This window comes from Megascapheus bottae, chromosome 19 (genome assembly GCF_031878675.1).
Source record: "Megascapheus bottae isolate mThoBot1 chromosome 19, mThoBot2.hap1, whole genome shotgun sequence".
NCBI lineage: Eukaryota > Metazoa > Chordata > Mammalia > Rodentia > Geomyidae > Megascapheus > Megascapheus bottae.
The window spans coordinates 5,363,616-5,379,099 of NC_143527.1; the positions used below are offsets into that span (position 1 = coordinate 5,363,616).

General features: G+C 37.6%; 1 protein-coding gene across 1 annotated transcript in view; it reads right to left on the minus strand.

The window, feature by feature from the left end:
• Dok6 (docking protein 6) overlaps nucleotides 1-15,484 on the minus strand; it is a 254,819-nt gene that overhangs the window by 141,635 nt on the left and 97,700 nt on the right. The window contains exon 3 of the mRNA XM_090352975.1: nucleotides 6,249-6,363. Coding sequence (XP_090209101.1) covers nucleotides 6,249-6,363 — 115 coding nt within the window. The remainder of the gene's footprint in view (nucleotides 1-6,248; nucleotides 6,364-15,484) is intronic.

Sequence of the window (15,484 nt, forward strand, 5' to 3'; positions counted from 1 at the left end):
ACACGGAGGAATTTATTATCACCACCTACCTGTTGGTGGCGTTTATATAACCATTTTATTATGCTTTATTTTGATGGTTTTATTAATTACATTTTAACTGGTATATAAAATGAAAATTATACCATGGATGCACGGATACAATGATTAGCTACATGTGTAAATTATAAACATTTTAAATCATGTCAAGCTATCAAACTTTTACTGTTTCTTTATGATAAAAATACCTAAATCTGTTTTCCTAGCCTTTTGAAATGCCCTGCATAATCTTAGCCAGCCCCTGAGACAGGAGTTTTAGAAACAGGAACTCCAGAGGTTCTTGCTCCTGTCTCATGGTAACCTGATCTGTGGGCTGTTTTTTATGCTGGTCCTACTCCAGACCTTAGTGTTGTCTGTGAGCTTTTATTTGCTCATAGCTGGCTCCCTACCATTTGAGGCAGAGTTCCACTTCTGGACATTGGTTGATTAATTGGAGAGAAGAGCCTTGCCTTGGCTGGATTTGAACTGTGATCCTCAGATCTCAGCCTCCTGAGTAGCTGGGATTACAGGTAATGAGTCCCTGGTGCCTGGCTATGCCTACATTTTAAAACATGATTTGGAAAGCTCTGTATAAATTAATTTCCTTGTGCTGCCAACACAAGTCATTACATCCTGCATGCTTTCAAACAACCTGGATGCTTTAAAACATGGAACTCTTCCCTGGAGGGGTTCTGCAGGCCACAGCGTCCACTGAAGGTTCCACCAGAGTTGTTTCCACCCCAAAGATCTGTCCTGTGTCTACCCCTTCATTCTTGCAGGCTGAACATAATGCTGGCCTTATGGAAGCCTGGTTACAATCCCTGCCTCCATCTCCAGTCCAGGTCTCCTGTGTGTCTGCATCTAAATCCCAGCCTCCGCTGTTTAGTAAACACTCTTTGTGTTTAAGAAGACAGGGGTCCCTTAGATCTTGATTTTTCCCAAGGTCATAGTCAAAGCACAGGGGTTAAGATTGGAGAGTTCACTTTCATTGCAGGAACACTGACCAGTCCATGGCATCACTAATCTGTTCGTGGAGAAATTTTTCCAAGTATTCAGAGACAAATAGGAGAACAGAAACTCAGTTTTCATTTCTGATGCCCTACTAACTATTAATGGTCTAAAACATTTTCTAGGAAGTTAAAATGAAAGCTTTACCTATCTTTGTAGTTTCTTAAGATGACTTCTTACTTTTAGGGAACTTATTCAATATTTTCAAAACCTCATAAATGCTAAAATGCATCATTTTCTGCATAAAAATATTCAAAGAATTTTTCTGCTTCAGAGATTTCAGAAGTCCTGAAACCCAAATATAGTCGGCTTAGCGTCTTAGAAAAGCACAGTTCTATATGACACAGTGGCATATGGCAAAACTTCAAGTGACAGCAAAGGTAATGCAGTTTATGTAAATTCTGAGCATAAAGCACAGTGCATTTTCTAAATGTAGGAAATAGGAAGAGAATGTCAGAAGCCCACCCACAATTTCCCAGCTGACACTGTATGGTAATTGATCAGAAAGCTCAAAAAATTAGTTTCTAACATTTTGAGCATACCCTAGCTGTGCCTAAAACGACTTTCTGGAAGGTATGTGATGGGTGAAACGGACGTGGCTGGCACAGTGGCAGGTCACGGGTGAGCTGTGTGGAAGAGACCGAGACCTAGCTCAGTGAGGAGCGTCTCTGCCCCGAGGGACACACGGCACCAGGACTGAGCAGATGGTCACAGAGTGACCACCAAGTTCAAAGACAGAGACACAAATAGCACCAGAAACAGAGAACAAAACGACTGTTGGGGGAGGAGGGAAGGACAGAAAAAGCTGAGTTTTCCAGGAGGCAGGCGATTTTATGTGAAGCTATTGTTTCTGGAGTATTCCAGTCTCCAGTCCGCAGTGAATAAGTCATGCTACATCAATATTTTATGTACTACATTTACCTGGCTGTGCTTAACGGAATCACTCAGCAGCCTCCATAGTTTGTTCTTCTCAGGGAAAACTGATTTCTTTCTTGTGTCAATGTCCCAAATCAAAGAGCCTTTTCAGCCATACACATTCTAGGCAGAGTCAGATCTCTGTGGGTATGACTCTGTGGCCCACGCCATTGACATGGTTTGTTTGTTTATTTATTTATTTATTTTCCAGTCCTGGACTTGAGCTCAAGGCCTGAGCACTGTCCTTGGACTTTCTCAAGGCTAGAGCTCTACCACTTGAGCCTCAGCACCACTTCTGGCTTTTTTCTGTGTATGTTGTACTGAGGAATTGAACCCAGGTCTTCCTGCATGCTAGGCAAGCACTCTACCACTAGGCCAAACTCCCGACCCTATTTATTTTTATTTATTCGTGCATTCATTCATTCAGTCAGTCAGCCAGCTGTGGTGGCACTGAGGCTTGAATGCAGCGCCTGGACTGGATGGTATCCCTTAGCTTTGTCATTCAAGGCTGTAGCTCTGTCACATCAGTTCCACTTCTGTTTCTTTTACTTTTATTTTTATATTTTTTGGAGTTAATTGTCAATAGAGGTACAATAGATTTGTCTGCCCAGGATGGCTTTGAACCATCCTCCTCAGGTCTCGCCTTCAGAGTAGACAAGATTTTAGGCTCAAGCCACTGGTATCTAGTTTTACTGATGCACTTTCTAAATTTGATTCCAGACACTACCATGGAAAGAGTCGCATCACAATTTCTCACATCAACGTGTCTCTGATTTCTCATGCCACATGAGAAAACCATGCCCAAATACCACCAAAATCATTCAGATTAAAATTTCTATGAGATAATGCCACTTAAATTTAGTATTTGTCTTCAGTGTGAGTCTGTAAAGAGCATTACAAGTGTGAAGTCTCACTGTGCTGTCACCACTCCAGCCATTATGCTTCCTCTAAGAATTAACTTCAAAACCCCCACATGGCAGATCACAGAAGGGCACTCTATTCTTTTTGATGATGGCTTCCACATCTCTTAGCAGGATAGCTAAGAGGCAGATGGTCATACACAAACCATTCTACCCCATAATCACGGAATCAGCTAGACATGGGAGTTGTTCCAGTGTGCTTCAAGCAGTCTTTTGATTGGACCCATCCATGAACAGAAATGCCTTCTATTATCCCCAAAGAAATGGACTGCTCATGAAAGTGCGAGTCCAACATCACTTGAGATGGAAAGACTGTCCACAGCTGTGTAACTCTGACAGTGGCAGTGAGTGTTTCTAATTTGTCAATAAAACACATTTCCTCCTTTCTCCCAGATATAAACCTGCTGTTAGTTTAGGGCATACAGATAATATGTGTAACAACTTGATATATTTTACTCTATAATGGGTTTAAAAATCTTCATATTTTATTCATTTTTACTGTCATAGTTTTGTATTTTAATAAAAGTTCTATTACCATAAATATAAAAAGCCATTCCCCTGTCATGAAGACCTCACGTGGAGATGCTTCACAGGAGAAAAATCTTCCTGACTGGTAAGCACAAAGTGATACTTCTAAAACTAACATCTGTATATTATAGAGGTTTTCTGATAGGGAAATGCAATGTTTAAAATGAATCCTTCTGTGGAACCATACCCTAGGTACATACACACATCTTTATATTTATTCTTTATTATGTTTTTGAAACACAGCAGGCTGGATCTCAGTGTAGGCTACATCTGCTTAAGTCTAAGTATAAAGATTGCACATAGATGTAGAAAGCAATTCATTTCTAACATGTATAAGATCTATGGCCCAAGTTGGAACCAATACAGGTTTTGTAATTGTTCTTTGTTTTCCAGGAATGCAGGTCAGGAGGTTGTTTGCCATGAGGAAGGAAAAAGGAAAGGAAGAAAATGAAAGCAGTGAGGTGACAGATGTGTTAATTAGCTTGGGGAGGTGATGTTTATAATGTACACACATATCAAAGTATCAAATTGTATACATGCCTCAAACATATGCTGTTTTATTTTGTCATGAATGCTTTAATAGAGCTGAAGATGTGAATTAAAGGATAAAGCTTGATTAGAAGTGGTGCTCTGGCTCAAATAGACAGAGTGTTGTTAGCCTTCAGCAAAAGGAGCTTATAGACAGTGCTGGTCCTGAGTTCAAGCCCCACAACTGACCAAAAAAAAAAAAAACCTTTCATGTGTTCTGGTTACGTTTCATTTTGAATTCACTGCGGTTTCTTCCAGCATCTTCTCTGGAGGACATGTGGAAGGAAAGACTGGTGAAGCCCAAGAAAAAGAATATGACAGAAATCTCCTGGTTTATAGAAAATGAGATGAGTAGTAATTCAAGAAGATAGGTATATATCTTTTTTTAAATAACATAAACATGTTATTTTATAAAATAATATTCTTGAGAAATATATTTTGTATTCATTGAAAAGTGATAAACTGATATCCATCTATCTAGATACAAAATAATACTTTAAAAACTTTTAAGGCTGAGATATGTATACATTGAGATTAATGATCACTGTCCATTTTCTCACAATAGTGATCTATGTATAATATATATATTTTTTTTTTCACTGGCCTTGAACTCTGGGACTGGGTGTTGTCCTGAGCTCTCTAGCTCAAGGCTACCACCCTAAACCTGGAGCCACAGCACCATTTTTGGTTTTCTAGTGGTTAATTGGAGATAAGAGTCTCACTGGCTTTAGTGCCCAGGCTGGCTTTGAACTGTGATCCTCAGATCTCAGCCTCCTGAGTAGCTAGGATTACAGGAGTGAACCATCAAGCCTGGCTAACCATGATTTACTTAAGCATGTATTTCTCTGATAGCTATATTGGATGAAGAATTAAACTTCATAAAGAATAAGAAACATTTCTATTGATTGCATAATTACTTCGGGATAAAGTTTTGTAACTATTTTTTCAAGTATTCTCTTGAGATGTAAGCATTTCTAATTATTCTCATTACAGAAATTTTTTTTGCCAATCCTGGAACTTGAACTCAGTGCCTGGGCACTGTCCCTGAGCTGCTTTGTGCTCAAGGCGAGCACTCTACCATTTGAACCACAATGCCACCTTTGGCCTTTTCTGCTTAAGTGGTGCTGAGGAATCGAACCCAGGGCTTCATGCATGCCAGGCAAGAACTCTACCATGAAGCCACCCAGCCCATCGATAATATTCTTAAACCCAGTTCATGTGCCAAGTAAAAGTTGATGTGTAGCGTCCTTACAAGGAGGATTAATGAAAGGTTTTCATTTATATGTAAGTCAAGTTGTCATTTTTCTATTTTTCTTTTTGCTGGTCCTGGGGCTGGACTCAGAGTCTGGGCTCTGTCTCTGAGCCTCTCTGTGCTCAGGGCTAGTGCTCTACTACTACTACTGAGCCACAGAGCCACTTCCAGGTTTTTTCTATTTATTTGGTGCCTAGGAATCGAACCCAGGGCTTCATGCATGCTAGGCAAGCACTCCACTACGAAGCCACATTCCCAGCCCAAGCAGTCTTAGTTAGGCTAAGTGGAATGACCAGACTTAAGTATAACATCCTAACATTAATTAAAAGTACCCAGTTAAAACATGTAAAACTGGACTCTTTTGTTTTCAATTTACATACACAATAAACCTTTCCATAAAGCCTTCATTATTGTTTTAATTTCACATCTGTCAAACCTTTAGTAGTCTTTGCCAAAATGCATTATACAAAGAAAAGACCATTTCATCAAACAATGCAGCAAATAAGGTATGTAGCACAGAGATTCTAACACAGAAAATGCTGCATGTTCATACTACCACATGCTTGTGTGTCGCTGCTGTCAGAGCGCTTTATGAACTGACATGCTAGAACACAACCTGAAATGTATTTGCTTGTAGCACTAAGAATCAGAGAAGGCAGCAAAGTGTTCTGAGTTCTGTTTGGAAACATCTGGGGAGTTTGGTTGTGCTTTGTTAGGCCTTTTGCACATCTCACCCCATCATTGCACTAGTTAGTGCCTATGGCTACACTCTGCACAAAGCAGAATACAAGTCAGGAGTTCATGTCAGTGTGGCTAGACACTGTTTACTTAACTCTCGGAACCTGAGCAGAAATCTCATAAGTCTGCTGACCACCTGGGAGCAAAATCTAGAGACAGAGAGGTAAGAAAAAATCCCAAACACCTTAGAAATCAACATCTGAACTTCCCGAAAGCCTCCAGCACACACTGTCATTGCACAAAGCCAAACCACTTAGATGTGTATCGTCTTTTGTCTGGGTCACTGTTTCAAAAGCAATTCCGTTTCCTCAAGCTGTAGATAAAACTGTAATTGTCTGTCTTACCTGACTCGCAAGCAAATGTCTTTGACGTTTCATCATGAAAGATAATTGCCACAGCATGCTTCTTCGTTTCTCGAGGCAGTCTGGTTATATTTTTGATGTTGTGAAGCTCAGTTACCTTAAAGAAGAAAAGAATTTTTTTTACTTCATATACCTTGTATATTCTATAGTTAAAGACTGGAACAAAGAATGAATTATTATTGCCTTAAACCACTTTCCAATAAATAACTCTATTAATGCCTGGTTAATTCGAGCCCCTTTCGTCCACTATGCCTTTTCCTTTGCTCATAGGTTATAGTTTGCTGTATTTTGAAATAATATACCACGAGGATTGAATAGAGTAACTCCACACTGCTCTTTATTAACACAGCAGTCTCAATGACCAATGGTTGTTGTGGAACAAAGAGAATTCTCATTAAACATCTGTAGGAGACAGTTTGTTATCAGTACCTCATCTCTCCCCACACTCCTGTCTACTGTACAGGCTCCTGATAGGATGAGAGACACCTGCCAATGACAAAGTCCAAGTTTTACATTTTAGGAATTCAGTCATTTAGAGAAAAGCTTATAAATCCTTTGTATAGAAAGATCCAGAATGAATGAGTGCCAAATGCCTAGCATGAGAGGAATGGGGGCAGTAGAAAAACATGATGATGCGATTTCAGCTTAAAGTATATATTCCTATTTTCCTCTCAATTAGTTTTGTGATGGCCACATCCCTACCTCCAAAAAAATGTCCCTTTTTGAGGATTCACATGTTTTTGAGCTTCATCTATGTTAGGCCCAACAGAACTTTTCCTAATAATTCTCTCAAAATAGGTAAGTTGCCCGTACGATGGATAGGAAGGTTGATGGTCAGAGGAAATAAACCACTGCACATTACACTGAAGAGTGCACAGAGCAGCTCTGGTGATGACAGGGGCTCCGTGTCTGACATCTTCAACAGCCGGGCCTTTTGCATGGGTCTAACATGGAGCATTGTGGCTGACGTCTTGAATTAAACTTGCTTTCACTTTATCGTGTCTTAACTGTAAATAAAGGATATTGCTGAGCAGAAAATACCCAATTCCATGGGTAACTTAAAGTGCCTGAAGAAAATTTACATAAAAATACCTGGGTAGAAATACATTGGTAGTATACACAAACGTATAGGAATATGTCATCATGTTGACGCTGAAGTCTTTTGTCTTTGAAGGTGGATCTCTGGCACTGCTGAAGACACGGTAGCGCAGACACAACTGAAGAGATCAATGCATGGCTAAGGGTGTGTTTCTACCATATAAAACAATCCTGTAAGATATCATTGTGGCTACAGTTTTAAGAGGTTTATGTTACTTGTCACTGACCTGAAATTAGAGAGTGGCCTAGATTTCTTGGCCATTACACAAGGCTCCTTTCTAGATGAGTAGAGCAGGCTCTGTGTACACAGACCCCAGAAGCCTATAGCTCTGTCACTATCTAAAAACGTTACCTCAATACGTCCCTTAGTTATAGCGATCTCTCTGCTAATACTCATCTCCCTGAAAATTAACATGCAAAATAAAGATGGGTAAGATCACTCATTTAAAAAATAACAGACTAAATTTTTGTTACGTATACAAAACAAACCATGTGTATACCCACGTATGTGTATGCATAATTTATACATTATATACACACACATATATATGTATACATGTATATTATGTATATATACATAATTCCACCTCTAAATATTAATTTCCTCTTATTAAAAACAAATTAGACAACAATATTTTATCATTTCTGAGGATTAGTAACCTGAGGAGGAAGAGAAGAATATCTGTTTTTGAAAAAACAATAATTTATATCACCTTTTAACTTTTAGATGCTTAAACAATTAGAGATAATTAGCTCAAGAAATATTTAAGCCAAATATTATTCTAGCCCAATAAGTTAAGAAGTTATATTTGAAAAGTAAATATACATTTTAAGTTGTCATTAATCTTCCCTATACATAGCCTACAAATGAAGGCCTAAAAACAATGTTGAAAATTGCTGAAGAATTATTGTCAATATCATGAAAGCAAGGTTTTGCTATAAGTTTATATTTTATAAAATAATGCCTTTACCACATGATAGATGAAAATTTAAAATCTTGAAGGCTTTTCCTAAACATTTAATTGATAGGTGTAAGAGAAGGCTGAAATTCTATTTTTTGTGTTCTCATAACAAAAATAAAATGCAGCAGGCACATGTGAATGTCCAGTTTCAGGCTTTGAAGAATCTGGTGCCTAATGCAGTGCTAGCAGTGTTTGCTGTTCTGTAAAATTTACATTTAGAAGTGGGTTTGCCTCTTTCTGCAGCTCCTGTGGCTTCCCGAATAAAATGGGCTTTTGTGGTCATTTACAGATGGGTGCTATCATCTCTTAAAGAAACTAGAGAGATGACATATGAAAGTAAAAAGTAGAAATGAGGCGTAGAAGGTCTCATTTTAAAAGAGTTCTGAAGCACAGAGATGTAGGCTAAGCCTGGGCATATTTGAATCTCCTATCTTTGTTTTTGCTCTCGGTATTAGAATGGATTTATTATTTTGTTACTATGTACTGTAATACTTAGATGAACACAACTTTTCAATATAAAGTTCTGCAATAATGGAAGTAAAAATGCCTTTATTAGGCTAAAACTTGCCAATGTGACATTAAAATGTTCAACATTTATTAACATTGTGAAATTTTAGACCTTTTCAATAGTAAAATCAGAAAAATTTTCATCATTCAAAAATGTAACAAGTTATTTATAGAAAACTGACTTTCAGAAGGCTATGTGAGCACAAAATGCTGATTTAAGTTTAATGAGGTCATTGAAATTAATTATTTTAAAGAACATGAATTAAAGGAAAAATTATCTAACACTATTTCTAATGTTCAGATCCAAATCCATAAGTACCATTATCAACAGTTGAAAATAATGTCTGAGAAATAACAGAACTAGCCCAAATGTAAATGTACTCAAATGAGGAATCAGATGATTGATGCTTATTTACTTCAAAGAACAATCCTTATCAAATTTATGGTATCATATGCAGACATGTCAATGATGAAAGACATATAATCTTTTCTACAGAAACAACTCAGGATGAAAGATTAAAAAATTACAGCTGTGTGTTGAAGCTGGGATTGTAGCCTAGTGGTAGAGTGCTCGCCTAGCCTGCATGGATCCCTGGGTTCAATTCCTCAGTACCACATACACAGAAAAATCCAGAAGTGGTGATGTAGCTCAAGTGGCAGAACACTAGCCTTGGGCAATAAGTGTCTAAGGAGAGTGCGTAGGCCCTGAGTTTAAGCCCCAGGACTGGCAAAATAATAAACCGTATAATGGAAGGAAAAAACAGAACCACGGTTTGCTACAGAAAGATCTCTACTCTAATTCTGGATCTATTACAGACGTGATACTTTCAGATTTTAAATAAGCAGATTTTTTTTTTTACAAAACATAATTTTAGATTTTACTTGTTCTAGTTACTTTGAGGGATACTATAGACTGAACAATATGGTGATATTTGCTCCATAAAAATGGGAATATTAAAAAACAGCATGTATTTACATGACTTTTTTTCTCCTTAGCCTAACAGTACAAGTTGAACAAAGTATTAGTAAAGTAAGTATGAATTCAGATCTTACCATTATAAAGTTACAGTGACATACTTTACTATCATATAAGTGAAAAAAAATCTAGTTATTGAAATCGTTATGAAGTTGTAATCTTAACAGTTTGCTTCATGATCATTGAGAATGCTTGTCTGTTAAAGTGCTTGATGTTTACTGCTAACCTAATTATCCTTTGAAAGGAAAATGAAATTTAGCCTTTGGATTTTTTTCAAGTGGCCTCAAATGTATTAGAACATAAATTGCACTCTTCTCATTAAGCTAACCAATACTTTTTAAAAATTAATTTCGGTACTTTGTAAACCATGTGATAAAGTTCAATTTAGGGGGAAAAGATAGTTTTTAGGAGCAAGTTTAATAAACCTTTATTAGGAAAGAGAATTTTGATTTTTCTAATAAAATATTAACTTGTATGTATTACTATTTTAATTATTACACTTAATATAGGCAAGCCTTTCTAGCCTTCACTCCTGAGCTTTTCATACAATAATTTAAATATTTGTATTATTTCTTTGTTTGTATGCTTCAATACTTGATAAAATTTACGTATGTTTTATTATAACCACCGAGCAAAACTTACATTAATATTCTCAATGTTTAATTCTGTATATTTCCTATATTGCCAAGAATAATAAAAAAGGCACTATTGAAAAAAGTCAGTATAGTCCATGCATTCTTGTTTTCTTTTTGCCAGTCTGGGGCTTGAACTCAGGACCTGAGCACTGTCATTGGACTTTTCTCAAGGGTAGAGCTCTACCACTTGAGCCTCAGCACCACTTCCAGCTTTTTCTGTGTATGTCGTACTGAGGAATCGAACCAGGGCCTTCATGCATGCTAGGCAAGCACTGTATCACCAGGCCAGGCACCTGGCTAGTACAGTTCATTCTTACAGTCATGTGGGATAGACATCACGGACTCTGAAATGACCATAAAAAGAGTCTCCTATTTGACTATTCAACACGTTTGTCGTCAAGTCTTATGAGCCTTTGTACTCTCGACCAATACAAAGTCACTCAGATATTAAATCATCTTAGAAAATGCCTCATCTAGAAATAATTACAGAAACACATATATAAACCCATATTAGAACTGACATTAAGTTATGCCTCTGCTTCCATGGGTTGGCATCTCATTGTAAGGTGACTGAGTCAGTGAGAGACAGAGAAGCACACTGAGAATCTTTAATGGAGAGTTGGGGCTTGCACTGTGGATTCTTGTCTCAAAGATCTGCAGCCCAGAAAGAGTTCAAACAAAGCTTTTGACAGACAAAAACCACATGTGTGGGTGGGGACACTCAAGCCCAACAAAAGCAAACCACCTAAGGAAGTAGCTCAGATGCCAGTGGAACCATCTATCTATGGAAGAAAACTCGGAGATTAGAATTTTCACATGGCGGGGGAATAGTCCTCAAACTTTCCGTAGAGGGATATCCACAGAGGCTCTCACAGGCAAGTAGATCAAGACATTTAGGGATATGATCAAGGACAAGCATTCTTAGTCGCCATGTTCTCTTAAGCTAAACAGCATGAACATGGCCATTCAATGACCAACCTCTCTCACCTCTAGGCTTCCCAAAGCCCCCTCTACCCAGTAAGGCATCCGGATGGCTGTGACAAGTTACTTAGATTCAGTCTTCTAACTTCATGATGATGTAACCAATCACAAACCAAATTTAAAAAATAATACACGGACAGATTTTCTGAAAGAAATCTAGGAAATGGAAGAGATGCTCCTGAAATAATGGAAGTTATGAATGTCAAAACAGCACTGTGGTATGGAATGTTCTCTCATATGATCTGATCTGCCAGGTAAAGTTAATTTCTAAAATACTGCAAGCTATCATATCGTGCAAATTGGTCTCAATTTTTTTTCTTTCATTGAATTATTGTCTTGATTTGCTGGAGGCATCATCAGAGATAGAAATGATCTGCACAGGGACAGGAGTTTGGCCTAGTGGTAGAGTGCTTGCCTAGCATGCACGAAGACCCGGGTTCGATTCCTTGGTATCACATACATAGAAAAAAGCCAGAAGTGGTGCTGAGGTTCAAGTGGTAGAGCTCTAGCCTTGAGAAAGCCCAAGGACAGTGCCCAGGCCCTGAGTTCAAGGCCAGGACTGGAATAAAATTATCTGCATAGTAGTTATAGTCCTGTCTTTTGCGTGATGCCTTCCATGTAGTCATATTTTTAGTTTGGGTGTTATTGTGCTGTTTGCATTTGGCACACAGGGAAATGTGTTTAATTATATCGTGTATTATTTGCTGATGTAACCATTATAAGGGTTTCCTTCCTACAAAGGAAAATGAATGGCTATTTTAAAAAGTGAGACAGGACTATAATGTTAATCAGTAGTACAGTGACAACCTAGGTGGTTCAGAGCCTGTGGTTCAATCTCCAAGGAGAAAGAAAAGCAGTGGATTTTCTTTTTTTTTTTCATATATTTTTTATTGTAATTAATAGAAGGGTTAGGCAGTGGATTTTCTTATATCAATTATACTGTCACATAATCTAACTCAGTCTCAGGCCAATCACATAGCTATTTTCTAAAAGTCTGATCCATATCTGTTATAAAATTAGAGTGGTTAAAAAAATAATCCCAGAGACAAAGTCAAGTATTTCCCAGGACATCAGCCATACCAGAATGCTTCTCACAGGAGATATTTTGACTTGAGAAATTTTAATTGACTGTAGTTCAAGTTCAAATATTACCAGGATCAAGGCTGGTGTGAACGTTCCCTGTTATTTTGAGATCACAACTTCACAGGGCCCTCAACCCCTTCTAGAAAAGGGTGTTAATTCCTGGCCTTCCTGCTAATGTCAGGCTGTAGTCACCATTTCAGGGACTCTCATCCAGACCATTTCACCATGTAGTATCCTGTATAATAATACATCTCATTGAATACTCCCTATGTTATAGATAAAACACAACACCATGAGTTAGGGTATGGCTGCCACAAACCCATCTGTGTGTGTGTGTGTGTGTGTGTGTGTGTGTGTGTGTGTGTGTGTGTGTGCACAAGCATGGTAAAAGCTGCTTTATGCTTATAAACAAACAATAACTTCTTCAAGATACGAGAGTGCAGATGGATGCACATATTGACTGGAAGAGTGAACGCATGAGGAAGAGACTTTTATTCAAATTATTGTGGTTCACCCTGGAAACTTTTATCCAGATTTTCGAGTCCCCTAGTCTTTGAACACTTTCCTCGCGATATCAAGTGTGCATTCATCCAGGTTTGGAGCCATTTCTTCCTGAAAGCAAAATGACAGTGTTGTGCTTTGTGCGTGGTCAGGACCTTCACTTCCATGCCATTTTGCTTTTAAGGGAATGCTTTTAAAAAAGTGAAAGGAGTATTTTTTTTCTAAGATGAATCAAACTGCTATATACTCAAAGTCAAACTCAGATCAATCATACAGACGTTTTCCCAGATAAAGATTTGATCACAAGAAATAAGTCTGAGACTGTCTCCAATGCTTAGTTTAAATAGAACCCTGCCCAGGCCATGGAGGGGGACAGCTGGTGGGAGAGAATGATGTTAAAATACCAGGCTACAGAGGATTTAGATAGTAGACAGATCTCAATTCAAGCATCATTTTTCTGATACTATGCATTTTTCATCTCTGGAACTTTATTCCATCTTCATTCATCCTTCCAAAAGATGTTATTTATAGTTTCCTCCCTAGAGGAAACACTCTCATTTATTTCATTAACATTTCTATGAGCTGTTTCTTTTTCACCGGCTTAGAAAATTAAGGAAAATTTATTAGCTGATCCTATGTAAATTGCTTGAGTTTAGTTTTCATCTAGGATAAATTTGTTTTGAATATCTGTTATGACAATTACATACAGCTACATTTTCAAAATCTAATGCATTTTTAATAACCTCCTTCAGATGCTAGTGATTTGAATTTCAAATTCTTTTCCAGCAAGAAGTTAAAGAAGTATATGCCATTTTATAACAGTTTCGTATAAAAACTGATTTATACAGGAAGATATCTCTCACAGTAAACATATCAAATGTCTAAATGATACCATCAATACTCATTAGTTGATAATATGTATTTTCTGGATCGAGCATATCACAGAGTTAAAGTTGGTAAGTAAATAATTGTATTCTTCGTTCATTTTCCCAATATCCCTCTTATAGTTTGTAAATAGTTCACTCGCTTACTCTATTATTTTAATATATTGCCTAATCATCACAGTTTATTCATAGTCCCACATCAGTTTATAATTGCATTGAGCCTATACTGGGCCTTGATCCCTGGGCGTTGTACTTTTACTTAACAATTTTCCCTTGGCCAGATTTAAAGGGGAAATTGAAGTCCCTCTGCCTCAGTCTTGGAGTGACAAGGACACAGGATTGTGCCACCATTACTGCCTCTTGATACTGATATCTGAGGTATGTCCAGAGGGAAATGCACTCTTTGCCTGACTTATGTAACTGTAACCTTCTGTTTAATTAAAAAATCATCTCATAGTATAAATGTCAGGTGCTTATGTTTCGTGACCTAGCCATTCCTAATTAAGCTTAACCTTATTTTCAAAACTACAGTGATTACTGTAATACAAAACTACTAGTAAAACTCAAGAATTCAAATAACATCCTATACAGCTAGAACAGCTAATATGATGCTGTTTGTTTGAAGACATCATTTCTCAAATACTTGCTAGACATATGTATTATAATGATTTAAAAAGGCAGCTACTCATGAGAAAACCACATATGCACGAGCTAGCAAGCGATGGAACTGAAACTTGAACTTAATTTTTCTGGCAATTAATTACAACTCACTGCAAACTACAGAAGCTCAGCTATTTTAGTATCTGCTTTAGATATAATCTCCACGATAGTTATTTGTGTAGCTGGATTAGTTGAATTATCTGATAAGTATGCTATTACTAGGAGGAGAAATTAGAACTATGTATCATGTAAGATAAGATTCCAGAAATACATTATATTATTTGAGATGACTTATTCTATGGTGCCACCAAAGAGTAATTAGAAGTAATGTTTACTAAACTTATCTATGAAGCCACCGGTAGACAATTCTTCTGCAATTCTAACTTGCAAAAATCACAAATCCTCTATAGTACTGCAGAAAACAGGCCAGGGTTTAAGGTTTTTATCAAAGATATTTTTAGATAACTGCCCTCTGGCAGTTATGTTTTTTATTCTTTTTATTCTTAGGACACTGATATTCCTTAAATGTATGCCAAATCTCCGGCATGCACGAGCAATGAATTAGCAGTACTTAAGCTGGTCTCCAAAGTTTTATCTCCTAGATTTTGGCCAGAGTTTAAATCAAAGTAACAAGTGCACAATTAACCTGAGGAGAGAGAAAGTGCTTATTCAGCACCTCCGGAAATGATCTGGTTGAGTTATGTGTCATCTCATTTTGCGAAGTAGCAATAAAAAGTAGCCTTTCAGTCTACAGAAGCACCACTAGCATTTACAGCTGACGATTAAAGGAAGGAAGAAAACTAATGCCTTCATTTCTTAGAACAGAGGCATTTTATGCTGGCCTTGTGTGTCTTCCCTCTGCAGATTTCATCTATCTAGGAAACATCTGCACATCTTGTCCACGACCTGATTATCACCCCCGCCCCTCGCC